This window comes from Blastomyces dermatitidis (assembly GCF_000003525.1).
Source record: "Blastomyces dermatitidis ER-3 genomic scaffold supercont1.7, whole genome shotgun sequence".
NCBI classification, from domain to species: Eukaryota; Fungi; Ascomycota; class Eurotiomycetes; order Onygenales; family Ajellomycetaceae; genus Blastomyces; species Blastomyces dermatitidis.
Genome location: NW_025544780.1, coordinates 876,787 through 904,376, shown reverse-complemented (window position 1 = coordinate 904,376; position 27,590 = coordinate 876,787). Strand labels below are relative to the sequence as shown.

General features: G+C 39.2%; 6 protein-coding genes and 1 pseudogene across 8 annotated transcripts; 4 read left to right on the top strand and 3 right to left on the bottom strand.

Annotated features, from left to right (window-relative positions):
• Positions 1-788: 788 nt before the first annotated feature.
• BDCG_06657 (NADPH oxidase) lies at positions 789-2,631 on the top strand (the record flags this gene model as incomplete). Its single annotated transcript, XM_045422409.1, has 4 exons — positions 789-886; positions 956-1,210; positions 1,275-1,684; positions 1,748-2,631. 4 exons carry the CDS (start codon positions 789-791, stop codon positions 2,629-2,631), a joined length of 1,647 nt encoding a protein of 548 aa, XP_045278052.1.
• A 1,513-nt stretch (positions 2,632-4,144) lies between these two features.
• Positions 4,145-7,983, top strand: BDCG_06656. Of its 2 annotated transcripts, XM_045422408.1 has the most exons (4): positions 4,557-5,517; positions 5,707-6,791; positions 6,929-7,507; positions 7,766-7,983. In XM_045422408.1, the coding sequence occupies exons 1-2, from the start codon at positions 5,251-5,253 to the stop codon at positions 6,772-6,774; spliced, it is 1,335 nt and encodes a 444-aa protein (XP_045281790.1). In that variant the 5' UTR covers positions 4,557-5,250; the 3' UTR covers positions 6,775-6,791; positions 6,929-7,507; positions 7,766-7,983. The 2 variants fall into 2 exon arrangements, with proteins under 2 accessions (XP_045281789.1, XP_045281790.1); XM_045422407.1 differs by lacking the exon at positions 7,766-7,983 and having other exon boundaries at positions 4,145-5,517; positions 5,707-6,763; positions 6,929-7,686.
• Positions 7,666-9,183, bottom strand: BDCG_06655 (uncharacterized protein). Its single transcript, XM_045422406.1, has 4 exons — positions 8,848-9,183; positions 8,455-8,756; positions 8,157-8,280; positions 7,666-7,981 (listed from the first exon to the last, which is right to left on the bottom strand). The coding sequence occupies exons 2-4, from the start codon at positions 8,616-8,618 to the stop codon at positions 7,925-7,927; spliced, it is 345 nt and encodes a 114-aa protein (XP_045278051.1). The 5' UTR covers positions 8,619-8,756; positions 8,848-9,183; the 3' UTR covers positions 7,666-7,924.
• Positions 9,184-9,260: 77 nt separating this feature from the next.
• On the bottom strand, positions 9,261-13,128 carry BDCG_06654 (RSP protein). The gene is made up of 6 exons (XM_045422405.1): positions 11,982-13,128; positions 11,603-11,917; positions 11,319-11,519; positions 11,035-11,253; positions 10,744-10,966; positions 9,261-10,684 (listed from the first exon to the last, which is right to left on the bottom strand). The coding sequence occupies exons 1-6, from the start codon at positions 12,543-12,545 to the stop codon at positions 9,747-9,749; spliced, it is 2,460 nt and encodes an 819-aa protein (XP_045278050.1). The 5' UTR covers positions 12,546-13,128; the 3' UTR covers positions 9,261-9,746.
• BDCG_06653 (26S proteasome non-ATPase regulatory subunit Nas2) lies at positions 13,053-15,160 on the top strand. Its single transcript, XM_045422404.1, has 4 exons — positions 13,053-13,521; positions 13,690-13,762; positions 13,872-14,245; positions 14,420-15,160. Exons 1-4 carry the CDS (start codon positions 13,351-13,353, stop codon positions 14,546-14,548), a joined length of 747 nt encoding a protein of 248 aa, XP_045278049.1. The 5' UTR covers positions 13,053-13,350; the 3' UTR covers positions 14,549-15,160.
• A 133-nt stretch (positions 15,161-15,293) lies between these two features.
• Positions 15,294-17,252, top strand: BDCG_06652 (GTP-binding nuclear protein GSP1/Ran). Its single transcript, XM_045422403.1, has 5 exons — positions 15,294-15,657; positions 15,907-15,999; positions 16,110-16,263; positions 16,379-16,584; positions 16,662-17,252. Exons 1-5 carry the CDS (start codon positions 15,592-15,594, stop codon positions 16,791-16,793), a joined length of 651 nt encoding a protein of 216 aa, XP_045278048.1. The 5' UTR covers positions 15,294-15,591; the 3' UTR covers positions 16,794-17,252.
• Positions 17,253-25,810: 8,558 nt separating this feature from the next.
• BDCG_17360 lies at positions 25,811-25,899 on the bottom strand (annotated as a pseudogene). The gene has a single exon. The product of its transcript is annotated as a tRNA-OTHER (tRNA).
• Between the last annotated feature and the right edge of the window lie 1,691 nt (positions 25,900-27,590).

Below are 27,590 nucleotides of genomic sequence, written 5' to 3'. Positions count from 1 at the left end.
ACGAGCCACGATTCCTGCCCATCATTTCCCCAACTTGCGCCACTGGATAGTTACAAAATCACCAGCGCGGGAAAAAGGGCATCGGCTATTGTCATCTCTTTCTCAATTTGGTCATTCTGCCATAAGTCATTCTGCCATAAGTTGCTCCCCGGAAAGTGTATAATGGGCGGGAGAGGGGGAAGCTAAGAAAAACTTTTGATATCGATATACGGTGGTGGGTGCATCGAGCGAATCGTCAGTGTGGATACATGGATAGTGCAGCAAACCGGATTCAACAAATTTCTGAGCTAGACCGGTGTAGGAGGAACGGGAGTGAACAGGAGTGCCGGTTCTGGGAGCATTCAAGGTGGTTCTAGGGGAGAGACTCCCGAGAAGTGAGATCATGGTCTGTGACATTATAGTTTAATATTTCGGCACCATTAGCATTCGGAGACCCGCCGTTAAGACTACAGGACTACCTCCGTTACCTTCATCTCTTCCTTTTTCCCACGGCTTCCTGCCCTCTTTCTTTTCTGCTTGTCATCGTTATCTTTTTCGGTGCGGATTCCTTCGCTTGGTTGTGACTATTCTGGCTACTCTTTCCAGAAGGCATTGATTGCCCTTGGATCTGAGCTTCTTCTTCTCTCAGGAATCGCTGGTCGTCATTCCTCCTGTTTTATTGCTATATCTTACTTAATACCCGACTTTTAGCAGTTTCTCGCAGTTTTCACGGTGTTTATTTTATTACTATATTTCAAACCCCTAAATACCTCATTGTGGATACTAAGATCAGTGACTATTTCGCAACCATGAATTCGGCGTGGTGGAAATCGAATTTCAGTAGCTCGAAGATCCTCTTCTATTTCCTGTTCCATGGATTGCAGATAGGCATGTTTGCTTTTGGATGGTAAGTTTATCCTATCCTATCAATGAGGCAGGTGTCTGTGGATGTTTTATTCTGATCGAGTAAAAACAGGTGGAAACAAGCTGCTGACCCTCGTCTGGCACCCCTGAATACGCTGGGGTTTTCGGTATGGATCTCTCGTGGTGCCGGCTTGGTGCTCTCGATTGACGGCGCCTTGATCCTGTTGCCCATGTGCCGGACACTCCTGAGATGGGTGCGGCCGAAGATTCGCTGGATTCCTTTGGATGAATCCCAGTGGTTCCATCGCCAGGTGGCATATTCTTTACTTTTCTTTTCTATTGTGCATACGACTGCTCATTATGTGAAGTACGTTTGTAGTTATGGCTTCGCGTTTTTTTGATATGGTCAAAGTGACTAACAGATGCTGCAGCTTTTTCAATGTCGAGAAGTCTCAAGTTCGTCCCGAGACTGCTGTTCAGATTCATTACACTCAGGCTGGTGGGATTACCGGCCATATCATGCTTCTGTGCATGCTGTTAATGTACACGACCGCACATCACCGAATTCGACAACAGGCTTTCGAGACTTTTTGGTATACCCACCATCTATTTATTCCATTTATGTTGGGGCTGTACACGCATGCTACAGGTTGCTTCGTCAGAGATACAGTTGACCCAATTTCGCCGCTTGCGGGAAAGGACTTTTGGGATCACTGCATCGGTTACGAAGGTTGGAGATGGGAGCTCTGGGGTGGAGGTATTTACCTCTTTGAACGGCTTTACCGAGAAATTCGAGCAGCGAAACCTACAGAAATTACGAAAGTCGTTAGGCATCCTTACGGTATGTGTATGCTCCCGAGAACTCTGGCTAGCAAGTTTAATAACTTCTTTTTTTTCGCAAAAGATGCCATGGAAATCCAATTTTACAAGCCCAGCTTTCGCTACAAGGCCGGCCAGTGGCTCTTCATAAATGTTCCAGATGTCTCAAGGGCGCAATGGCATCCCTTTACAATCACGTCCTGTCCATTTGACCCTTACGTTAGCATTCACATACGGCAGGTTGGAGACTGGACAAAACAATTGGGTAACCGTTTAGGTTGTGGCCCACAACAAGCAAAGGACATTGATGGCCTTGACCCACTGGGCATGTACGAAATTGCCATGCAAAACGGACAAACAATGCCTAGCATTCGAATTGATGGACCTTACGGAGCCCCCGCAGAAGACGTCTTCAACAATGAGATCGCTATTCTCATCGGAACAGGTATTGGCGTTACCCCATGGGCTTCAATCCTTAAGAATATATGGCATCTACGAGCGTCACCAAATCCACCAACGCGTCTTCGCCGTGTCGAATTCATCTGGGTTTGCAAGGATACTAGTTCCTTCGAGTGGTTCCATGCTCTCCTTTCGTCGCTGGAAGCCCAATCAGCAGCAGAGGCCGGCGATGGTCAAGAGTTCTTGCGTATCCACACCTACCTCACACAACGATTTGACCAAGATACCGCCGCCAATATCTACCTCAACTCCGTCGGTCACGACATAGATCCACTCACAGAATTGCGGACAGGGACCAAATTCGGCCGACCAGACTTTACGAGATTTTTCACAGCTCTACGGAACGGCCTGATTGATCAAACTTATATGTCCGGATTAGACGCTTCATTGCGGACGGATATCGGTGTCTACTTTTGTGGGCCCAATCCGGCAGCTAAGTTGATCAAGAAGGCCGCCCATGACTGTGCCACTAATGAAGTCCGGTTCAAGTTTTGGAAGGAGCATTTCTGATCTGCTCAATTTTGCCCGTTTTGCTGTCCACTTGGTACGTGAACCTTGCTGTTAAATATGAAAATGACCGCCAACCAGGTCACACTAATACGAAAGCTACTCATATTTTAAGAGCTACTTGTGTTGTCTATATGGACGTTTTTCTTTTCCTCGAGTCATGTTGTTATGCGAGCGCTCCATCTCCAGATCAACTGAAACTCTTCAGATTGAATGATGTAGAATAAATCTATGTGATAATCACATAAGAATCTTGTGAAAATCCTTTCTCAGTACACACGCATATATGTCTCTATCTACTCTAATACCTTTCACCTCTATATCCATTGCTTTTATTTGCTGTTGTCTTCCTTGTTCTTCAATCCCCCAATCTCAAAAAAAGCTAGCTACGATTCAGGGACTGGTTTGGGACGACGTTCGTATCTATCATGTCTTTTTTCGTAAATATTGAAGTCGATATCTAATCTTTCCTCTACATCTTAAGTCATGGTGCTCATGTATTATCTGACTTTTGCCCTGCCAAACTTTCACCGGAAGGATTTGAGTCCAACTCAGGTTTGTCCAAGATTTAGGGACCACGGCTGGATATATGTAGCCATCGGGCGGTTTTCGTCTCCTCCCATTTCCCCCTTTTCTCAGCATGCTCTGATTCACGACATCGAGGCAAGGGCAAAAGAAAAATGTCCTGTACTTACTCTTTATTCACGTGCACATGCGCAAACACTCTTCTTCCATTGATGCTTTTAAGCGATGCACCTAGATATGAGGAATGATCCTATGTGACCATCCACAAAATAACTCTTTTGAGCCCCCGAGTGCTTTGTTCTTGCTATTATATTTACCCGCAGCCTCCCTTCGTTTTCATTCAAATACAACGGACTCTTTTAAGAAAAGAGACATCACCACAAGATCGATGAACCTAACCACACAGAGATTCAATTTATCGATTTTATGTTCTCTCAGCATTTGAGGCGTGTCTCCATCTCCATTAAGGAGTCGCAGCTGTTTGAGGCTAAGTTACAAAGGTTGCAGCAACAGGAACTGCATAAAGCTGGCCCCGTGTCATATCTTAAGAGCGAAAGTAAGGAAAGGGGGGAGGATTTGCTCTGGTATTCCAAATTCACCATGTTGACAGCTTGGTACATCTTGGTATTGTTTCGGTGGACATGGATGAAACCTGAAATCTCACGCAATTTTTTTTTTTTTGTCAAAATTACCACCATTTCTTTCTATTTATCTGATTTTGTGCCATTTTGAGAGGTTGAACTTGACAATAATGGTTTTCAAGGGTAATATTGAGTTGAGATGCTCATCTTTCTTTGAAGACAAAAAGCATAGAGAGGTGTCAAGAAAAGAAATGAATATTCACATTAGTTTTTTTTAAACTTCTAGCTTCTGGATAATTTAAGGAATCTAGACCGCTTCTGAATTAACTAGTTAAGTAATAACTTTACACATGCTTTTGAAACTCAAGAAGAGTATATGAAAAAAGTAGTTGTTCTCAAGTAATATATTACTTAGAGATAAAACCGCGAGATCTATGTATGTCAGAGTCAGAATCTCATGAAGGTTGCGAAGCGTTTTATATTGAGCATTCTCCCTTGGGCTGAGAGAGCGAGTCATATAAAAGACAGAGAGTTCTTGGGACATTATTATTATATATAGGGCCTAACAAAATGACCGACCACCTAGTTATATACTCTAGGGAATCGGGGAACGGCAACACAGAACCCCAATTCCATCAGCTCTTCAGCGGGAGGCATTGGACGGAGATTGAAAAGACCACACATAATTAATTGGACATCTTGTTGTCCCACCTTTGTCACAGTTATGGCCACCCGCGCGATGGTTATTACTAGTCAACGCAACGCGTTCCTCATGTCCTTTGCCGTCTTGCTGTTCGCCTGGAATTGCCCCTAGCTGAGGCTGGTGAAAATCCCACAGCCACCGCTAGTGAGGATTGAGTGGAGAATGGCTTGGGACTTTGGACTTTGATATCAAAAACTCCACCGGGGGCGCGCAAACCAACACCTACACCTACATCACCGCCTACAATACAGAGTACAATTGCTACGCTTCAGCGACAGGAACGACAATCATGAGCTCACCACCACAGCTTACGCTTTTGCGCTGACAGTTGACCCTCACTCCAACTTGAAGCCCGCATTTTGCTGCAACACAAGTTGCTCTTGAAGGCGCGTCCTGCCTTAGCCCTTGGGGCCAACTTCCTCCGCTGCGGGCTAGACCATCGATCCTAGCGGGCCTGCCCAGCGTGATTGAGATCAAGTCTCTCAATTGGGCCATTTATCAAGCGGAGCCCCAGTGTTATGAAGTCTTTGAGCTGTTGGCTTCGCTAGCTGGAGTCCTTCAAACTGCAATTCCAGGTTTCCTGGGCTGTGTTTACAGTGTTTACACCAGGTGTGGCCATTCAGATCCCGCTACCAAGCGGGACTGAGATCGTAGTCTTCATCTTGCATATTTTCGGCCGTCGTTTTCATGCAGAAGGTCGCTGCAACTGGGCATGATGTTAGTGAGATTCAGCTAGCCATGTTGAATAATGCCCCTCCTTGAACGCCAGCTGCTTGCTAGCTGGTGGCGATAATTGTAGGAGCGATTTCCGTGATGCTGCTTGTGTCAATGGGTTACCCCTCAGCAGCGGATCGAGTGTGTTATCCTGGGAAAAGGATAAATATCTGCTTCAGCCACGTTTGTCTTTCGGCTCCGTCTGCGTCTTCTTATATTCCTTCAACGCATTTTCTAGCATACAAAGTGTTTAAAATCTTCTCAGCTTCAATTGATTCTATTTTCAATTCAGTTATTTCACATTTACTCTATTTCTCGCCTTCGACTCCCTTCAAAATGTCTTACAACAACAGCAGTGGCAGCTACGTGAGTGATACATCCTGCACCCGTTTGGTTCCCGCAGTCCAACCCTCTTACAATCCGTCAAGGCCCATGGAAACAGCGGCCACGGCGGAGTAAGATCACAATATCATGTTCCCTGCCGGCCAATCCTTTGAAATTCCAATTGGATACCTTTCTAGCAGTAGAATGTCACCGTTCACTAACACCAACCAGTCTACTTCCCGTCGTGATGAGGATAGCAATAACTCCTCCAACCGCAGGGATAATGACGATTCCTACGGCTCATCAGGTCGGTCCGGTGTAACCGGCTCCTATGGCTCCGGGGGCAACAACAACAGCAGCAGCACCCGGCGTGACAATGATTCATATGGGTCCTCCGACCGCACTGGGGGCAACGATTCGTACAGCTCTTCGGGCCGAACTGACACATATGGCTCTAACAAACGTGACGACAATGACTCTCACGTCTCTTCTAACCGCACCGGGGGCACCGACTCTTACAGCTCCAACAAGGGCAACGACTCCTACGGCTCTACCGGCCGAACTGGTGGCAATGACACATACGGATCCAGCAACCGCGGCAACGAGTCCTCCTATGGCTCCTCCGGCCGAGCTGGCGCTGGCAGCGACAGCCATGGATCCAGCAACCGCAACGATTCGTATGGCTCCTCTACGCGTACTGGAGGAAACGATTCTTACGGCTCTTCGGATAAAAACAAGAGCTCCCACGGCTCCTCTGGAAACAAAAATGATAGCTACGGCAGCAACAAGCGGAGCGATAATGATTCCTACGGCTCTTCCGATAAAAACAAGAGCTCCTACGGCTCCACTGGGAATAGCGGAAGCAATAATAACAATAGCAGCTATAACAGCAGCAAACGGGATGACAATGATTCCTACGGATCCTCCAGAAATACGGGCAAGGGAAGCGATTCATATGGCTCCGATAACCTGAACAAGAAGAGCAGCTCCTCGTACGGGTCGTCCACCAACCGTCGTGATGATGACAAGTCTTACAGCTCCTCTGATCGAAACAAGAGCTCTACCTATGGCTCCACCAAGCGCGACGATGACTATACTACTACTACTACTACTACCAGTACTTATGGGTCCAACACTAACCGTCGTGATGACAACTCCTACGGTTCTTCCGATCGAAACAAGAGCTCTACCTACGGCTCCGGCAAGCGTGACGATGATGACAACGATACTTATGGGTCGAAGTCCTCTAATAAATATGGAGATAGGAGTGGCTCTGGAGAGAAGAAGGGTGAGTACTGAATTTAGAAGGGGTTCAAGTAGGTTAATGAAGACACAGTTCGGAACTCTACTTTTTCATATCCTCACGCACACATCCTTTTTTGCCGGTGTTCTCCTCTTACTGAATAATGCTTTCTTGTATATTTACTGACTGACTCTATTTCACTTCATTTAGAATCTATGGCTGATAAGGTTATGGGAAAAGTTGGCGACATGATCGGTGAAAAGATCCAAGAAACCTTGAGTAGTGGAAAGCGGAATTAATTCTCTAATACCCCTGTTTTTCATGAAAGACCTCCCCCATCCATCATATCTCGCTCGACCGTGAGCCATTCCTAACATGGAGAATACCATGCCGTTGTAATTTTTTTCGAACTTATTGAATTTAATTTCGTTTGAATACGATCTTGCCTCATTCTTCCACCCAACCGCCGTTCACTCGTCTCTAGGTGCTTTGGCCTTCAAAAAACGTTGTTGTTATGTTGACTATGTTGACTATCATGATTCACCACGCCCCTGGGCATTGCTTGCGCTGCCGAACATGATGATTGCAACTAAATCACGTCAATGATTGAACTTAACACAAAACTGTCTAGAGCCCTGATGTTGTTTGAAATGCCCTGCCGTCCTCATCCTCCCTACGCTGCGTACAAATACATCTACAACTCCATTTCTAACCAGGGATGTACAGATACGAAACCAAGTCATTATTCTTGTTAAAAACAACGAATCCGCTGAACGAAATTGTATGCATGTATGTACGATCACAGAAACAGACATGGTATGGACCTTATCAAGGGCAGTGGGCCGGGGAGGGAATGGGAAAAGGCCTGAAAGTGCCATCCCGCCTCCCCGCCACCCCGCTCGTTTAACTAGGCTTCAATCAAATCCATTTAATTTCTTCATAATATATATATATATATATATATATATATATAATTTTTATACATACACATAACGCTTCATGAAAAAAGGGAAGAAAAAAAGCTAAACAAATTATATCATAACACAGCTAGCCCGAGAATGGAGTCAAAAAAGTCCCCTTCCACTCTCCAATCTCGTCGAATTCTCTTATTTATTTAACCCACGGTGAATCTGGTCTTTGTCTGTGTTACTCTTCCAGATTTGAAGGGCGAAGTGAATTTTTTTTTTCTCCCAAAACCATTACCCACTAGTGGTTAACGCGTGGACCCATGGAGTCATTCTTTGATCCGAAACGTTGGGGATTCTAATAGATTTGAATGTCCCACATGTTAGTTTTCTTCTCAATTCCATGTTCGTTTCTTGGGTTTCCCCTCTTTTTGTACCCTCAAACGGATAGGTAGTAAGAGGGAGAGAGAGAGAGAGAGAGAGAAAACGAGTGATAGAGAAAGAAAGAAAGATAGTGCAAGTATATATCATACCTCCGACTCCTGCACCTCACCCGCCTCCAAGATCTTCTTGATGCACGCAACCTTATCCTCCGTCCCGAACTCAGCGTGCAGAATGGCATTGCTGGCAACGTCATGGATGCCCTGGGCGCCTTGTCTATTAACACACAAGAAGGGGGGCCAGCGTCAGTCAGTAATCAGTGAAATGGAATTTCTCAACGGCAGCCAAAGAAACAATAACATCCTACTCAATAACATAAACAAGCAGGGATCCAAAGCGGGGATAGTGATAACGAAAAACGAAAATCCGAAAAACGAAATCCGAACATACCGATGCGTAATAAACACCTGAAACCCACTCACGACCTGCGCCATCGGGGTCGAGCTGTCCGATTTCCACTTCTTCAGCGCCTGCACATCGTCGATGAAGACGAGGAAGTCATCGTTGTCGCCTTTGTAGAAGACTTTGTAGATACCGACGTTTCCGCGAGTCATGATTGCTGTCTTTTTGGTGGCTTGATTTGGTTTGGTTTGGTTTGGCTCTGCTGATTTTGACAAGTGTTTGAATTTAGTAGTGATAGATGTATATAAGCGAGGAAGGTAAGTTGAATTGTCTGAATTGAAAGTATATATCTAGTGGGCCATGGGGTTAGCTATATATATATAGTCCCAAGGAAGGGAGGGCGTTTGATTTGCCCGATAGGGAGGAAGGGTCATTACTCACAAAAAGCAGGCCGGGGGGTGGATTATTTCCTGATTTCCCCAAAGGCTAATAATATCGTATTACAATCCCAATGGCTTTTCTCCGTTATTGTGCAGCAAAGCGCTGTTAAATAGCAATAGTGTGATGTGGCAAGGTATGGTAGAGAGCAGTAGAGTTGCGTGTGAGTTATAGAGCAATTGAGAGAGCAAAAGAGATGAGCTTAGATTGCTAGCTAGCTATATTTCGTTTCGAGAGCTTTGGGATATTCCTTTTTATTGTGGTTGGGAGAAGTCAAGGAAAATGCAGCCCATATCCATATAATATATCATACATATATCATAGGTAAATAAATACAATAAATACAACATGTTCCGCCCGCAGAATGCCCGCCAGCGCTGATGTCACTCCCCAGCGCCTAGCCCCGTCTCCTGGATTTCAACGACGTCATCGGCCAACGCTTCTAGCGCCGGTTCCGCCCCGCCCAGTAAATGAGAAAGAGAGCTGGGCGGTGGCACTTGGGGGGAAACAATCCACAAACTAATTAACGCGGAAAAACTTGGTTATCCTGGATACGTCATAACCCAATTGTTCCAGATGGTTCTTGTCATTTCATTCTTTTAGCCAGGCAGGCAATTAGCTAGTTAGTTCGTTTGGCAATGGGTGCCCCTTAAAATGCGAAAGCCATGAATTTATATAAAGAATTTATTATAATCCCACCATCACCCACCAACCAATTCATCATGAACACTACCCCTTTCCCCCTGTCTATGGGCTGTTCTATCTCCTTCCATCCGCCCAATACGCCTCCCTTAACTCTTGAGCCATGATACGGACTATAAAACTTATGTGCCGTACAAGTATATTACTATTACGTACCTAACATTCGGGCATCCAGGAAATCCCAGCGGAAAAGCACAGAATCAACAGGTCATGGTAGGTACAACTGGGGTGCTCGTCTTGAAAATGGAAACGCTCCATCTCTTCCTGAGCGATGGCTTGTTACGTTCGCTCCCGAACGGACTATTTGCCTTTTTTTTCTCTGCCCGTCCCTTCGAGGATGCTTTCTGTTGCTGAGCGTCGACAACCCCAAACGAACGGCAGTCGAAATCATCTTTTTCCTCATGAACGATCTCATGAGCTCTAGCGGAATTCATCGAGGATGAAACGGTTTCCGTATGCCCGATGTAGTCCCAGAAGGAGATGTCCTCTTTGCATGTAATAGTACGCTCAACGGACTTCGTTGTGATCGTGGTCGCGAGACTGCTGGATCGCCTTGTGAACGGCCGTCGTGAACTCAGTCTTCTAATAAAAGATTCTGCGGATGAGCGTATCAAGTGCTCTCCTCTCCAGGCCGGCATTCCTGGATATGGAAGAACGTCACACGTCCAAACATCATAAAGCGATTTTTCCATTCGAATTCTGTCCTGCCGCTTAGGGGCGAGAACAACAGACTGGCGTGCTAATTGGAGGGATTGTGATCTCCCAAGAGTGGATGATCTGGTATGGTTGTCATGGGGTACCGCTTGGGTTCCTTTAATGAGAAGGCGAACGCAATCTGGGTGCGAAGGCGCGCTGAACAAGGAACCGTGGATGGATGAACGACGGCTAAGTTTGTGTACTTGCCTATCAAAAACGGCTGCGGAAAGTGGTTTCATAGCCAGCCGGGTCGTGGAGTATTTCTGCATAATGATATTTTCATCCAACGAGTTATGCGTCTCAGCTAGTGACTGTCTCATAAGGTGGTCCTTCCAGCGGGAAGCCTCTCTCTCAGAACATCCAGTCAATACTATTTCAAAAGTTTGCTTCCGCGCCTCGAAGACCAATTTCCAAGAAAAAGGTGCATAAACACAGTGGAGGCCTAGAATCAATTAGTTTCTTTTGTAGCATTTTACTATATCACAAATTGCCACCACTCACCTATACCGTTGTCCGCAGGTTCTACGCTGGCGCCTGGAATATGAATTACTGCAACAGCATTGAATTTCCGATTGTCTTCGCATGGGGTTGCGAGTAGGAAGTATTTACCAAATAGACAACAAAGCATATATTCACCAGTGACGCTGTCTTTGGTTTGATACGTAACATGCAGAGCTCCACACAACTTGATAGGCCCAAAGTCGTGGAGCACACTGCGGTCACCCTAATTAATAAAATAAATCAATACTGAAACAACTGTATGTTCGTATAGATCAGAACGAGATTCCATACCTTTTTCGCAAAATCGAGTCTCTCTCCTAGCAACATAGATTTCCGAATTCTATCTTTGGCGACTGGATCTCCCGTAGCACGATTTATGTCCTGTGATGCTGAAAGTGTCCGCTGTAAGGCCCCCTCGATTATAGCGTGGGAGGAAGGACAATCGGCAACAGGTGTGCTCTTGAGCAGTTCAGCAAGGAATAGTTGATACTTGCAAACCCGTTGGATTGGCTATCGAATGTGGTTGTTAGCAGCAATCTTTGCCAACGCTCACGTAATCAGCAATGGACACGCACCTTCATCAGGAGGTCACCAAGAGTAAAACATTGGTTAGATATGGCTTCACGAGTATTAGTGGAAACCACATTTTTCAAGAGAGCTTCAATCCCGTGATCGAAAGCCTGCCAACTCGTTATTGACTTGCGTAACAGGTCTATCTCCTTGAATACAAGTTGGTATTTGACGCCATAGTCTTCATAAACTTTAAACTGTGGAAGCTATAGCAGGATGGGATGTGTTAGCCTATGATAAAAAAAAAATGATAAACAGGCAAAAAGGCGTAAGCAGTCATAGGTTTTACCATTGATTGCATTATCCTAGCCACCATAGCAGCCTCGTTTGGTTCTGCTGCCACCGATTTGGACGACTTAATCCGGGAATCGACAGGTTCACGCAGCTTTCTTGTGGTCACTGACTTCCGGCTTGCTTTCGTCAGGCTAGCGTCCACGTTGCCAAACTTAATATGCCGGCGCGCAGTCGTCCATATTGGGGTGACGACCCTATCTGACCGAGGCATCGCGTCCTCCAACTTGATTAGGAGATCTTCGTGTAAACCGATAAGATCGAGTGTGCTCCGCTGCAGTGCAGTCTCAGTTATTCCTAGCGTGGTCAGAACCTTTTTGAAATCATTAGTATTCCAACTCAAGTATATTCGAGGCGGCTTAGCATAGTCAACATACCTCTGCAAGCGCCTTTAGCGCCGCAAGATATGTGATCTCTGTCTCCAATATCTCCCTTATTACCTGTCGTCTTTGGACAGCACGGTTCCATGCACCTTCATCCAGAGACAGCGTTGATGTCAGTTTGTTGCTCTCCATAGATACCCTTGCATCTGACCCAGAAAAGGCGCTGCTGTGGCACGCACTTCGCTGGGTACTTGTCTGCGTATTTGTTCGCGGGCGGGTCAGCAAGCTTAAGCTTCCAAGGCTGGCCGTTTTGACTGTCATCAAATTGGACGAGGACGCAGTAGACGACTGGTCTGGCTGGCTTTGGTAGAGTGAGGGGAACATCCTGTAACTCTCGTCTTCACTCTCATCGTCAGGCCACCCCACAACATAGCGTGGTGGGCCGTCATAGTTTGGCGTTCTTTTCTTCCGCATGCTCCTTATCCATCGTTTGAAGCTGTGGGAGTCCCGATTGGCAGCTGGCATCACAGGGACTGCAGTAGGCTCTGATATGGAGGATTGATCTCCAAAAGACTTTCTCTTAGAATCTTCCTCCATGCTCTCTCCAATAGATTCCATGGGCAAGGTCTAGCTATTTAGACATGGAACCCAAGCGAATAGCTTGGGGGAAAGAAAGAGAAATGTGGGAGCAACTGGATGGATTGTTGCAAGGAGTGAATGATAAGAAGACGTAGTCTATCAGATACACGAGGCTGACGCGACAAAAAAAAAAGTATATATAGGCGAAACTGCCAACGTATGACGGCAGTAAACAGCACGGATGGAGGAAGCCACAGCTGGAAGGGTTTTCGGGTCATTCTTGCAAACTGAGAACTAGATTTAAGAAACAGCCAAAGCATACGTATGCAGCGTACTTTGCAAGTGAGGGGTATGCTCGTAGTAGACATTACCTATAGGTATACCTTATAGGTATGTGTATGTACGCATACGCTGTAGAGATGTGGACTGGCATTTCTGTTCTTCCACACCAGGCAGGTTATGTATGAGGGGACAGACAGGCACACACGCTCTTGGATGTCACCAGAACCACTCACTTTATAGAGCAGACGAAAGGAGACAACGCAATATATGTGTGTATATGCGTTGCCCGCCTCCAAAGTCTCCCCGTCTCCCCTTTTCTTCCCCGAAGATTCAGTTGTAGATACCGCGAAGACCCGGCTCTTGGCAATCCATCAGACTTACATAATCACATAAATATCTGGCTTGTTGCCCGCATTCCAATCCAATAATGAGAGTCTGCTCCCGAAACACACCCCCGCAACAAAGCCAACTCTTCTTCTTTTCCTCCCGCTCTACGAATTTTCGTCCCAGAATCATAGCCATGAGGTCTTGACGGATAGAGCCTGAAAATCCACCCCTCGAAATGGGCATTCCAATGGACGACGACATTCATGCACCCACGTTGGCCTCGGGCCCCACCTCCGCGCCAACGCGAAATGGTCGCGAGCTGTCGAGCTTGTCTCTAGACGAGCTTTTTGATGAAAAGGAACGCCTGGAAGCGGAGTTTCGGGAACTTAGCAGTGTGCTTGATTCTGTATGTTATCTCCTTTTGTTTTTCTTTTTCTTCTTGGCTTTTCCCCTTTCTTCTGGTAGAAGCATTTGTCGTTCTGAAAATCAAATATGCCCCTCCACAGAATGGGCTTGACCACTGGACAGTGAAGTAGGAGTCGCTAGAACTAATCGTTATATGCGGTTGATGTAGCATGGAGTTACTATGTTAACGAGCCTGACTACTTTCGATGGATACCCCCGGGACGATTTGGATATTGCGCAGAGTACGTCTCCTCTCCACCATCGATGGACAACGGAAGATGACAGGGGGAACGAAACAAACAAATATAACAGTGAATTAGAACAAATGCTAAACTAAATCCTCGCCCACAGTCCGCACGACACGAGCGCGAATAATCCACCTACGGAATGACTACAAGGATGTCATGGCGAGGGTCGAACAGGGCGTCCACGAAGGCTTCGCCCGGCTCCGTGATCAACAGAACGCAAACTGCCCTCCAACAACCACAACCTCTACCCCATCAACGTGGACCTCTACAACCTCCGTCGAAGATTCAGCCACCAGCAGCGCACAAGCGGGGATTATAGAGACACCATTTGCAAAGATTAATAACGTAGCCGACGGGAGCCCTGCAGCGCAGGCGGGGATTAAAGTGGGAGACAGAGTCCGCAGCGTTGGACACGTTAATTGGATGAATCATGAGAACCTCACGAAAGTGGCGGAGGTTGTGCGGCGGAATGAAGGGGTATGTTGTTTATTTTATTTTATTTTACTTTCTTTCTTTCATTTAGTTGTTAAACTATATACCCCCACACGGAGAGGATTTTGACACTTGTTTAAGCCTTTTTCTTTTTCTTTTTCTTTTCTTTTTTTTTTTTTTTGCTCTTCCCTGCGCTAACATACCTTTCGTTTTATTTAGAAAACCATCCTGGTTAAGCTCGTTCGGAAAGATGAATCTGGTGAGATGAAAGACCTCACTGTGCAGCTTACCCCCCGCCGGAACTGGGGGGGTCTAGGCTTGCTGGGGTGCCATATTGTGTTAGTATGAGAAGGCGGAAATTGGCAGGTACATTCTGCAATTACCAGAGCTCTCCTTTTTCTTTTTTCTTTTTAACATTCCATTTTTTTTGCTTCTGTTATTATCTCTTCCTTTGGTCTGGTGCAGAGCTGAGAGTTCACTGGACTTCACCGGGCTTTTTTTTTTTTTTTTTTTTTTTTTTTTTTTTATTTGGAGTACAGGCTATTTTCCCAAGGACCACTCGATATGATTTTAATGCGCTGTATGAATTTAAACGAGCTTGCCTGATTTTGGTTTCTCTTTCTTTGTTTCATTTTCTTCTTTTGTTTAATTTAGTTTTCATAGCTGCTACTACTACTTCTTCCTCCTCGAATTCTATTCTAATCAATGTTTTCCTCTATTTCCCCCTTTTATTCCCCTTATGTCAAGCAACAAGAAAGCAGAATTCACAGTTTGAAAGGAGGCACTACAGTATACATAGTTAACCTTCCAGACAAGGGCTACAAAACATACAAACAGAGATAGTGAAAACAAACCCAAGGCCATGATTTAAATAGGTTGACAACAAAGAAAAAAGGTCAAGCAGTAAGTTTCTAATAATAATTACCCTTAGTTATGAATAATTGTTATAAAGAAATTAAGAAATTCAAAGCAAAGATTTGCGAATCAACCACGTGACCTTCTGCCTGGCGCGCAGTTCACCGCCTTCCCTTTGCAGCCTGTTTGTTTCCGTGTTTCTCGTTTCTCGCAGCCAATTTTTTCTTTTTTCTTTTCTTTTTTATTTTATTTTATTTTATTTTATTTTCCCTCGCCCGCTAGACAACAACAAGCCCCATCCATCATCGCCTTCTCCTCGACCTCTCCCCCCCAGCATCATCATCATCATCCTATATCATCACCACGCATACGCCCCTTGACTGACAGACACACTCCCTCTCATCTGGCCTGCCTGTTCTGTTTCTCCACTAGCAGAAGGGCGACTGACGCTTTTCTTTTCTTTTCTGTTCTGTTGTTTTCCCTTTGGTTTTCCCCTCCTAGAAAAAAACCCCTCCTATATTTCTCATCAACAAAAAATGGCCGCGCAGCAAGCTCCACCCACCTTCAAGCTCGTCCTCGTCGGTGACGGCGGTACCGGCAAGGTAAGGATATCAAGAAAAGCACCCTTTCACCTCCCACGTCCCTTGTCATCTACGCGTTGGGGAGTTGGAAACGGAGGCCTCTTTGGCTCCTTCGCAAAGGCGAAACTAGCCCCTCGCTACCCCTCCGTAGCAACATGTCCCACTCCAGGACGACGAAACAACGCCCAAATCATCGACCCAAGAAAAATGAACAATATATTACAGGAATATCTTTGCTAACCTACCGCTTTTCTCCTCCGTTGAAAATAGACTACCTTCGTAAAACGCCATCTGACTGGTGAATTTGAGAAGAAATACATTGCTACTTTGGGTGTTGAAGTCCACCCTCTCAACTTTCAGACGGTGCGCCACGCTCCCCCATCGATCTCTCCAGCCTTCACTTCCTTCGCCTGTCAAATCTATTTTCGGTTATCGCAACTATCTAACAAGAAGAATGAGAGGGGGGTATCTAGAATCTGGGCGCCATCCAGTTCGATGTGTGGGATACTGCCGGACAAGAAAAGTTTGGTGGTCTGAGAGATGGTTACTATATCAACGGCCAATGTGGCATCATCATGTTCGATGTCACCTCCCGCATTACCTACAAGAACGTCCCATCTTGGCATCGTAAGTATTCCCCAGATATTCCCTTTTTATTGTATTTTACTTCTTTGTTTTGTAGCACGTCCATAGTGATGAAACATCTTTATCTTCTGGTTTGGAAAACTCATTTTTTATCCAGGTGACCTCGTTCGCGTCTGCGAAAATGTCCCCATCGTCCTCTGCGGTAACAAGGTCGACGTTAAAGAGCGAAAAGTGAAGGCCAAGACCATCACTTTCCACCGCAAGAAGAATCTCCAGTACTACGATATTTCCGCCAAGTCCAACTACAACTTCGAGAAGCCCTTCCTGTGGCTCGCCAGAAAGCTCGTTGGCAACCCTGGCCTGGTAAGTCCTCTAGAACCCACCCAAATTATAGCCCTAGTGAGATATATACGTCGTTCTAATCCCCTCAAACTCAACAGGAATTCGTTGCCGACATTGCACTCGCACCACCTGAGGCAACAGTTGATCCGGCTGCGATCGCCGCCGCCGAGGAGGAGATGAGACAAGCTGCCCAGATGCCTCTTCCCGACGAGGATGATGCTGACTTCTAAAAGTTCTGGAGCGAAACAAAATATACATGTTGTAATGAATAAATACGCAAGAAATAAAGTGGGGGCAATGGAAAGTCTGAAAACAGATGTGTATGCTCATTGAAAATGAAATGAGAATCCCTTTTGCGAAACTATTTAAAGAAAAATCGAAAATAATATACAGTTCTAATGTGGTAATGAAATTCTGTGACAAATGATGTGAGATGTCAGGTTACATGTCCTGGCTTATTAATCCTTTCACTATATAACTTCTCACAAGCTAGCAATCTTTTCAATCAAGCAAGCTTTACATCTTTTATAGGTTATAAGATCTGTTTTACACACAAATACTGCTAATTCAGAATTTCTTATCAATATAATTATTATTTTAACTGCTTTATTTAATATATTTATTAGGTGTTAAAATTGTCTTATTTTATCAGTATTAGACTGACTGTGTGACCGTGTCTAAGATCAGAATTAAACTTTATAGTTATTATATTGTCTAAAAGCATTACTTCTGATTATGATTTGTATTTATTATATTAATCTCAAATTACATTATTTCAAATATTAAAGATTTCAGATTCACTTTTTAAATAAAAATCTAGTCTCAGATAAAGAATATATTTGAATTCTTAGTTACATTTTCATTCTAATCTTATTATTGAAAATAATATTAAATAAGATTATAAAATCATTTCTCACTTATATAATATTATAACACAGTACTCATTTGTTGAAAATTTAATAGAGAGTGTTATTAAATATCATTACTTTTTTAAATACAGATTATAATTAATATTATTTAATTAAAAAAAATATAAAATATAAAAAAAATAAAAAATAAAAAATAAAACAATAATAAGAAAAAAAAAGAAAAAAAAGAGAAAGAAAGAAAGAGAAAGAGAAAAAAGAAAAGAAAAGAAAAAGAAAAAAAGAAAAAGAAAAGAAAAAGAAAAAAATAAAAAATAAAAATAAAAAAAATTAAAATTATAGAGTTATAGTACTCTTAAAATACTTACTTTTTAAAGTTTTTACAATATTTATTACTAACTGTGTATCTCTTATAATAAGAATAATATAATTATATGTGATTCAAAGATTGCTTAAGTCAGTGTACAATTACATATATACACTGCCTCAGTGGCTGAATGGTTAATGCGGCCACTCAGTAGCGCCTTGGCGTGGGAAACCAAGGTGTGTGAGTTCGAAACCCGCAGAGAATACATTAAATTCAGAACTCAAGCACCTCAGGTTTCTAATAAATACAGAGGTGTACAAATCACTTCAATAAATCACTCTATGTTCCTGGGCTGGGAAGTTATTATCGCATGTACCTAATTGTCACTTCTTTGTATTTCCTATGTTCTTGTTATCTTGACATGGTCTCAACACCTGTATTTCCTCCTGTATAATCAACACTTGACCTGTATTTAACATCACACAAGAACTCATTATAAGCTCCGCTTGTATATAAGTATAATGAAAGAATAATAATAATAATAATAATAACATATATACACTGACTTCTTATATATTGTAATATTATACACTAAATTAATTAGTGACTGCTATGACCTCTTTTTACATTTATATACTAGTAGTTTAGAAGTGACTGTGTTATTATCTGATAGTTATACATTCTTTCAAATTACATTCTCTCTCATCAGATTCAGTCACACTTATATAATTATATTATACACTCTAGCTTCATACAGATTAGCTTATTACTAGTATTTTATAATTATATAATCTATCTCTGATTCAGCTAGCATTCTGTGTATATTCTTATAAAGAGACTTTCACTATATTATATTACTTATTCACTAACTTTTCTCATTCTTCAATTATTATCTTTATCATCATCATTATTGAATACTATTATCTTATTCAAGATTTCTACTTCTTCTTCTATTTAACTCTTTTCATCTGTTCATCTATTATATTATATGTGTTTCTGATGATGACTTTCTATTCTTATAATAAGCATTCTTATAGTGTCTATACTGAGTAGTTTGTTAGCAGTAAGTGTAATGCATTGTGAAATATAATCAGAACTTGTTTATCTTCTAACAATCACTAGAATATACTATTATAAATGATATATCTTCTCTATCTTCTTATACACTCTTAACTGTTTCCTTCTCAGCAGGTTTCTAATTGTGTTTTCTGACATGATTTTACATGAATGTAGATGCTGATATATTGTTTTTATTTATATAGAATCTTCATATATTGACAGATTCATGTCTATCAATGATAGTGAACTCAGTGTTGAATTATTAATTAAGAACTTGAAGAATGTAATAATGAAGAAATTATCTGTATTATATGTGACTGAGTCTTCTGCATTTCTTCTTATCTCTTCTATCACTTCTTTCTCTGCTACTCTCTCTCAATCTTCTACACTTATCTCTGTGTCTGATTCTCTCACTTCTGCTACTTCTGTTCTCATGACTCTCACTTCTATCACTTCTGATGTTATTATCTCTGCTTTCATTATCAGCTCTCTCTGTTTCAAGAAGATATTATATAGACTTGATAAATCATGTTTCTCAGTATGTATACTTTCACTCTTCTTATCAATCTCTAGAACAATTTATTATATAAAGATGATGTATAATATGACTATCTGAAGCTCAGTTACAGATGCTGATTATTACATTTATTTTAAATATTTATAATAAGATAATTATTTATTTATATCAGAGAATCATTTCTCTCTTCAACAGTGTTAAGATTATAAGTCTTTTTTCTTTTTCATCTTTTCTTTCTAACACTGATTTTTCTGTTCTTAGAGAAAATTGTTATAAGTTTTACTGTGTACAAAGTCATGATGTTCACAGATATTAAGAAGCTTTTCATAACTGTAAAGTTTAATATTGTAGAGATATCTATTCTGATAAATTTCTTCAGAATAATAGATCTGTATCAATCTATTCTCTAATATCTGTTATCTGACTTCATGATGCAGATAAAAGATATCTGTGTTTTCAGAAATGAAAATACAGATGTTGTACTCTTTTGTATCTGTAAATATAAGACTTGTACATCTTGTCTGAGATGTTATTATAAGAATGAGCTGTTTATATACTGCATTCTGCTTTCTGCATTTTCCTGTGTCTCTTTCTCTCTTTCTGAGAAGTCTTGTATGTGTTGTAATTATATGTACAATTCTAAAACCAGTAAGTGTTTATTCAGTAATTGTTATTCATACTTTTGCAATTTTTATACACTAATAATGATTCTTAGTTGCTTCAGTGTCAGAGACTATTCTAATTGAAGATGATTATATCACTGAGACTATCTTCTTCTACTCTCAAGCTTCTTCTATCACTTTCTCTTTCTCCTCTGCAGAGAAGATTGTATGCATATCAGATTATAAGTATTCAGTCTCAGATGACTTCTGTCATCATTTGTCTGATTCTGTATCTTCTTCTTCTTCTGTTTCTTCTGCCTCTGTCTTCTCTGCTCTGGCTTCTGATTCTGTAGATCTCATACTCTTCTTCAATTTCTCTACACATATACATGCACATTTCTATATTGGCATTTCAGTCAATCTTGTGATAAATGACATTAATGTTGTATGCAGAGTGATAGAGGAATCAGAGATATACATAGTATTATTATAAGAGTGACTTATGACTCTTAAATCTCTTACAGATCTCAAGTTTTGAGATTTTCTTTATTTTTGACATTTTTCAGATGATGTGATATTGGAAATAGATTAAACATGTGATGTATGAAAATGAATGAGATGTATATGATAATATTTGTCTTTTACAGCTGACTCTTATAATTGATAATTAATTCATTATCTCTTTTCTTATACTTTTTCTTTATCTGCTAGTCACTACTCTTACATGATCAAAAACATATACAACCACTCCATCACGAACTCGCTCGATTTTTCGAATAAGAACCCGCCGATAGATTCATCGAAAAGCCCTCGATCATACAAGCATTCTGACCCCATCGCTGACTGCATACCCTGTGTGGTGGTGGAGTTATCCAGCCAAACATGAACTGAATGTTGTTTGAAACTCCTGTGTGGGAGTATCCCCTGTTCTCCCCTATCACACCACAACCCCGGGCCAAAGTGTCATACAAATTGTAAGGTGAAGAGACCTAGTCATATGCATCAATCTTCTCAATTTTGGAAGATTTCTGATCTGTAGTTGTGAAGATATCTGAGAAGTGACCTTCATGAAAACCCTGTCCATCTTTGATATTCTAAAACATTAATATCAAGTCTCACTGTTGTACTGTCCTTTCTAATCTGGCTCATTCTCAGCAGAAAAATATAAAAAGATATCTCAGTAATAATATCAAGTACATAATCAATGATCACTTCTGAAGTGCAATCTCTGCAGTCTGTCTTCAGTGTATCTAAACATCAATATCAAGTCTCACTCTCATACTATCTCTCTCAATCTGACTCATCTCTGACAGAAAAGTATAAAAAGATACCTCAGTAACTGTACTTAATACATAATCAGCAGACATGATAACTATAAAATCAGTATATTTCAAGATCTGACTGAGCCTTTGATCCCTGCACAGTGAGATATATTAAATCTAGTTTTAATATCTCAATATTCAATAGATTCTGTAAGAGATTGAGAACAGCAATACTAAATTTCTATTGAATTTGAGAATTAACTCTATATTAATATAATCATTGACAAAGTCTTCTATTTTGAGATATAAATAACCAGTTTCTCTACATTCTGCTGACAATATTTATATTATTATATAGAAACAGACTTATATTCTCTATAATATCAAGACTCTGAAGAGAGAAAGTCTTGATAGAGAATATACAGTAGTGTATATTTTAGTAGTTTCTATCTCATTCTTCTGCAGCAGTTAATGCAAAAAAAAAAAGATTTCAGAAATAGTTTTTTACTTCTCTTAAAAAAGTAAGATGTTTTTCTCTGAGTTTTACACAATATTCTTACAAAGAATTAAAAACAGAGTTGTTTTCTGTCATAATTTCATATTCTTTTAAGTAAGAATTACTTTTTCAGTGACTGAAGAGCTTTCATTAATACTTAATTCTTTTTTACACTCTTTATTAACTGATTTGAGTTGTACACCTGTTGTGTGAGAAGAATTGAATAATTTAGAATAAAATTGAATAGTTTTAATCAATTTCTCTTTAAAAAATTCATTTATTTTTTATCAGTTTTTCTCTCAAAAACTGTCATATTATCTGATTTACTATTAATTAATATCATACTTTTTCTCACTGTATCTCAAGAAAGAGATTGTAAAGATTTTATTGATTTATCTTAAAAATCAATTTTAGTTTATTAGATTCTCTTCAAAAATCTAATCTAGTTACAGAACTAGTGTGAAAAAAATCAGGTGTTTTATACACAAAAGTCTGTAATTCTTCTTTTGAAATAGTCTGACTAACTTTTCAATTGAAAACAGACTTAGAAACCTCTTAATTGAAACAGTCTGATCAACTTTTCAATTTAAAAGAGTTTAATAAATATCTCAATTGAATTAGTCTGATCAACTTTTCATTGAGTAAGAATAATAAGTTCAAAAGTACACTCAGTTAATGTAGAAAAAGATGCTTTCTCAAATGCTATTTCTGAGATTGAAATTCTGAAGAGAAGAAAGAAAGAAGAGATAGAGAAACAACAAGTTCTTGAAATACAGAAACTTGAAAAAGTAAGTAAAATTCTTGAAAAGCAGTGTCTGAGTGAGATGAATGAAGAAGTTCTGTTAATTCTTCATACTCAGACTAGACAACTACAGAAAGTAATCAAGTTCAAACTTGGAATTTCAAACACAGTTCAAAAAACTTTGAAAATTTCTAATATAATCACTGACTCTTCAGTTTGCTCTTCTTTCTTTTCTACTTTTTCTTCTTCTTCTTCTTTGAATCAGAAGAAAACATATACTTAAGCAGCTGAATCTGCTGTCTCTAAACCTGCTGTCTCTAAATCTGCTGTCTCAAAACCTGCTTAAAATCCTGAGAAAACTGAGAAGAATACTGCTCATGTCTCTATTCATAGAAAAGTGAAAAAGAAAATGCAAAAAGAGAAAAACTTTCAAATCTTCAGAAATAGAAGACTTATTCTCAAAGTCTCAAACCAGGATATTCTGCAAAGAAACAAGTTAAACTCAAATCTCATTTTCAGAATCAGAAATGAAATTAATCAGTAGTTCTTTTCTCAGTTGATGACTAATATTAAAGTTCAAAAATCAGTTATAGCTTCAATTAAATCATCATTCTTTGAAAACTCCATCATTCTGACTACAATACCTGAATTCAGTGCTGAATTTCTTATTCAGAATGAGAATCTCTGAAAGTCAGCAGTAGAATCTTTGCTAAATATAATAATTCTATCTGAAAGAGATGAAAAGTGAAGCAAATTCATTCTTTATAATATTTCAGTTGAAATTTTTGACTGTGAAGAAGAAATACTACTTCTCAAAAATGAATTGAAAGAATACAACTCTATTCAACTGAGAAAGAAGTCTGTATGACTAAATTCAATTGAGTTCAGATAAAGCAGGAGAAATGCCTCTGTTCTAGTATATATAAAAACACTTGAACAGTCAAAGATCTCTGAAGTAAGAGTAGTAGATTTGAAAATGAGAGTTCATGAATACAAAGACTCAAGAATGAATCTCAAAGCTCAAATACAGTGTTCAAACTGTCAAAGATATGAACACTTTGCAATCTCATATTTTAGAGACTCAAAATGTGTATTCTGTGCCAGAGATCACAAAACTAGTGAGTATAAATATAAAACATGCTCAAAAAGAGATGAAATTTGTCAATATACTCTGCTTAAGTGCTCTAATTGCAAAGAAAAACATGCATCTAGCTCAAAAGAATGTATGTTTACTTCTAGAACTCAAAAGAACTGGAGAAAAGATGAAGCTCAAAGTCAATCTAGAACTGAAGAGAAGAGTCAAGTCAGTAAACTCATAACTGCAAGCTTAAAAAGAAGAAACTCTCAACTATCTAAGTCTTCAAACTTCAATTCTTCAGCTAAATGTAAACAGAATTTGAATCCTCAAACTTCTGTTAAGATTAGAGAATTGAGAAATAACTCTGATAATAAACTAGATATAATACAAGCAGTTGAGATTTCTACTTTTCAGAACAGTTATAATCTACTATCTGATAATAGTGATTAGATTCTACTCTACTCTCTTTTAGTATGAATATACAACAAAAACAATAAAAAAAGTTTAAAAACTCTTCAAAAATCATATTTATTCAAAATAATGTGAATAGAAACTCAAATTGTATTTATTCTTGTCTTCAAATTGTATTTGAATAAAAAGTTAATTTTATACTGCTTCAGGAGCCGAATTTTGATGCTGAGCAAAAATATGTCATTTCTCATTCAAGCTACTACTGCTTTTTACCTCAAAAGTCTGAGATAAAGTCAAGAGTAGTAATCTATGAAAGAAAGAGATCAAGATATTAATTTAATCTAAGATTTGATATCATGTCTGACCCTGATATTCTGGTGAGTGATATTATAGATAAAGAAAATGAGTTTGATACTATACAGCTTATAAATATCTATAATGAAAAGTTATTGAAGAAAAATAATAATATCTGAACAATTGATAGAGGATTTCTGAACATAACTTCATCAAGAAACTCTATAATTGCAGGAGATTTCAATACACATCATTTCTAATGAAATTCAGAATGCAAGAGAGCAGTGAGAGCTGATAATCTGATTAAATGAATCTTTAAACATTCAATAGATTTGGTTAATAAGTCTGATCAATAAACATTCTTTAGAAAAGATATGAAACAGAAGTCTATTATAGATCTAATCTTTATGTCATAAAATCTAATGAAAAGAAGACTTGTAAACTGGTTTATTAATTCAAATGAGACATCAGAATCAGATCATGAGATTATTCAATTTGATATTGAACTGAGTGAAAAATAAATGAGTGAAAATTCTCTTCTCTCTAATCAGTATAACTTTGAAAAAGCTGATTGAAAAGCAGTTGAAGAAAGTATAAAACTGCTAAAATCTGAAAGATAGAATGAGCTATATTGAAATTCTGGTCAAGATATCTCAAATGAAATGCTTAAGAATAGAGTGAAGCTTATTACATCTATTATTCTAACAAGTGTTAGAGATAATATTTCAAAAAGAAAATCTTCTGAGTATTTAAAATCTTGATGAAATGAGAATATCTTATCTAAAAGAAAAGAATTAGCTACTGCTAGAAGAGATTGAAAGAATGATGTAATATCTGATGAAGAGTTCAAAGCTGTCAGAAATGAATATTTTTCAGATATCAAAAGAGTTAAAACAGACTGCTGGAATAAATTTCTTAAAGAAGTATAAGAAAAGGAAGTTTTTAAAGCTTTTAACTATACTAAAACAAGAAGTGTAGCAAAACTTCCAGCCTTAGAATATGAGTTTCAGAATGAATTATATACAGTAAACTCTTTTGAGGAAAAATGTCAAGCTTTTATGAGAATTCTCTTTCAGAACTCATCAGATTCAGATTCAGATTCAGAGAAAGAGAATATATCACTTCTCAATTACATTGATGAAAATGACTGGAAATGATCTGATCTTACACAAGATGAATTAGAGTCAGCTATCTTCTCAAGTTCTGTTAAAACTGCTGCAGGTCCTGATTCAATTAATCACTTGATTATTCAAAATACATATTTCTACTTAAAGAATGAATATTTTGAGCTCTTTTTCAATCTCTTGAAAAATGAATATCATTCTGAATGCTATTATTATTATTATTATTCTTTCATTATACTCATATGCAAGCGGAGCTTATGATGAGTCCTTGCGTGATGTTAAATACAGGTCAAGTGTTGGTTATACAGGAGGAAATACAGGTGTTGAGACCATGTCAAGATAATAAGAACATAGGAAATACAAAGAAGTAACAATTAGATACATGCAATAATAACTTCCCAGCCCAGGAACATAGAGCGATTTATTGAAGCGATTTGTACACCTCTGTATTTATTAGGAATCTGAGGTGCTTGAGTTCCGGATTTAATGTATCCCCTGCGGGTTTCGAACCCACACGCCTTGGTTTCCCACGCCAAGGTGCTACCAGGTGGCCGCATTAACCATTCAGCCACCGGGGCCTATTCTGAATGCTGAAGAGAAGCCACTGAAGTGATTCTTGCAAAACCTAATAGAAAAACTTCAATTTCTAAGTCATATAGAGTAATATCTCTATTGAACTGTTTAGAAAAGGTTTTAGAAAAGATAATAGCTACTCAACTATCTTTTATAAGCTCTATAGATGATTCTCTTTTATTCAGTGAATAAATGAGAGATAGAAAACAGTGTTCTGCAATTAACACTGTTCTCTCAGTTGTTCATGATATTCAAATAGCAAAGCATGAGAGTCTGGTCTCAACTGCAGTTTTTATTGATATAAAGAGAGTATTTGATCATGTTTCAAAGTCAAAGTTAATTCAGACATTGAAGATATTAAAACTACCACTTTCTCTAATAAAATGAGTTAACTGTTTTATGTTTAAAAGAATTATACAACTCTTCTTTGATGGAATGAAACAAGACAAGACTGAGATAAAAATAGAAGTATCACAGAGATCTTCAATCTCACTCATTTTATTTGCAATATACACTGCATATCTATTCAAAAATAGAAATATGAGAATAGTGCAATCTCTGAGTTATGTGAATGATATTAATCTAGTCTACAGCTCAAAAACTATCAAAGAGAATTTAAAAGTAATTGAAGAAGCTGCAAAGAAAATCTTTGTTAGAGCAGACATCAATCAAATTCAATTTGATATGAATAAAACTGAGTTAATTCATTTCTTTCCTAGACTCAATGAGAAAGAACTATCTCTAACTCTTTTAAATAGAGAGATTAAACCCAGTGTAAATGTCAAATGATTAGAAGTATGATTAAACTCCAAGTTAAATTTTAAATATCACATTCAACAAAGAACTGTCAAGGCAGAAAGACTATTGAACAACATAATCAGACTATCAAATACAGAGAGAGGTCTATTCTTCCAGGCTATGAGACAGTTATATATAGCCTGTATTACATCAGTAGCTGATTATGAAGTTCAAGTTTGATGAAATAATCAAGAGAATTTCACTGAACTATTTCAAAGTCTGCAAAACAGAGCCTTGAGAAGAATTCTGAGAGCATTTAAATCATCTTCTATTAAAGCAATGAAAATTGAAGCTTCAATTCCTTCTTCTGCTATTAGATTTGAAAAGGCCTGTATGAACTATGCTCTGAGAGTTGTAAAGATGAGCTCAAATCATATAATCAGAGAAAGAGTCTCTTCTTCATTTTCATCAATTAACTCTGGAAATGAACTGAATTGGAATAGATTTCTTAATTGAAATGAAAATAATTCTTCAAAGAAAATGTCTTCTCAACTGTACAGACTATGCTCTCTGATTAAAAATCAATTTTCTTCTTTAAATATTGAAAAAGTTGATCATGAGAAGTTATCTCTCTGAAGAGAAAAGCTTAAATCTCTTATAGACTTACAAATAAGTGAACTATCAAAAGAGAAAGAATATGAACAGTATTTAAAGAGAATTTCTACAATAAATATAAAAGACTCTATTCTGATTTATTCAGATAGCTCAAAAAATGAGAACTTGAATAGATTAGGTGCAGGCATTGCTTATACTGAAGATAATATTAATTTTATCTCAGATTTCTGAAATCTAGGCTCTAAATGTGAAGTCTTTGATGCTGAACTATTTGCAATAGTGAAAGCTTTCAAACTCATTGAAATATAATCTTATAAAAGAGGAAATTGTTTGAAAGAGATAT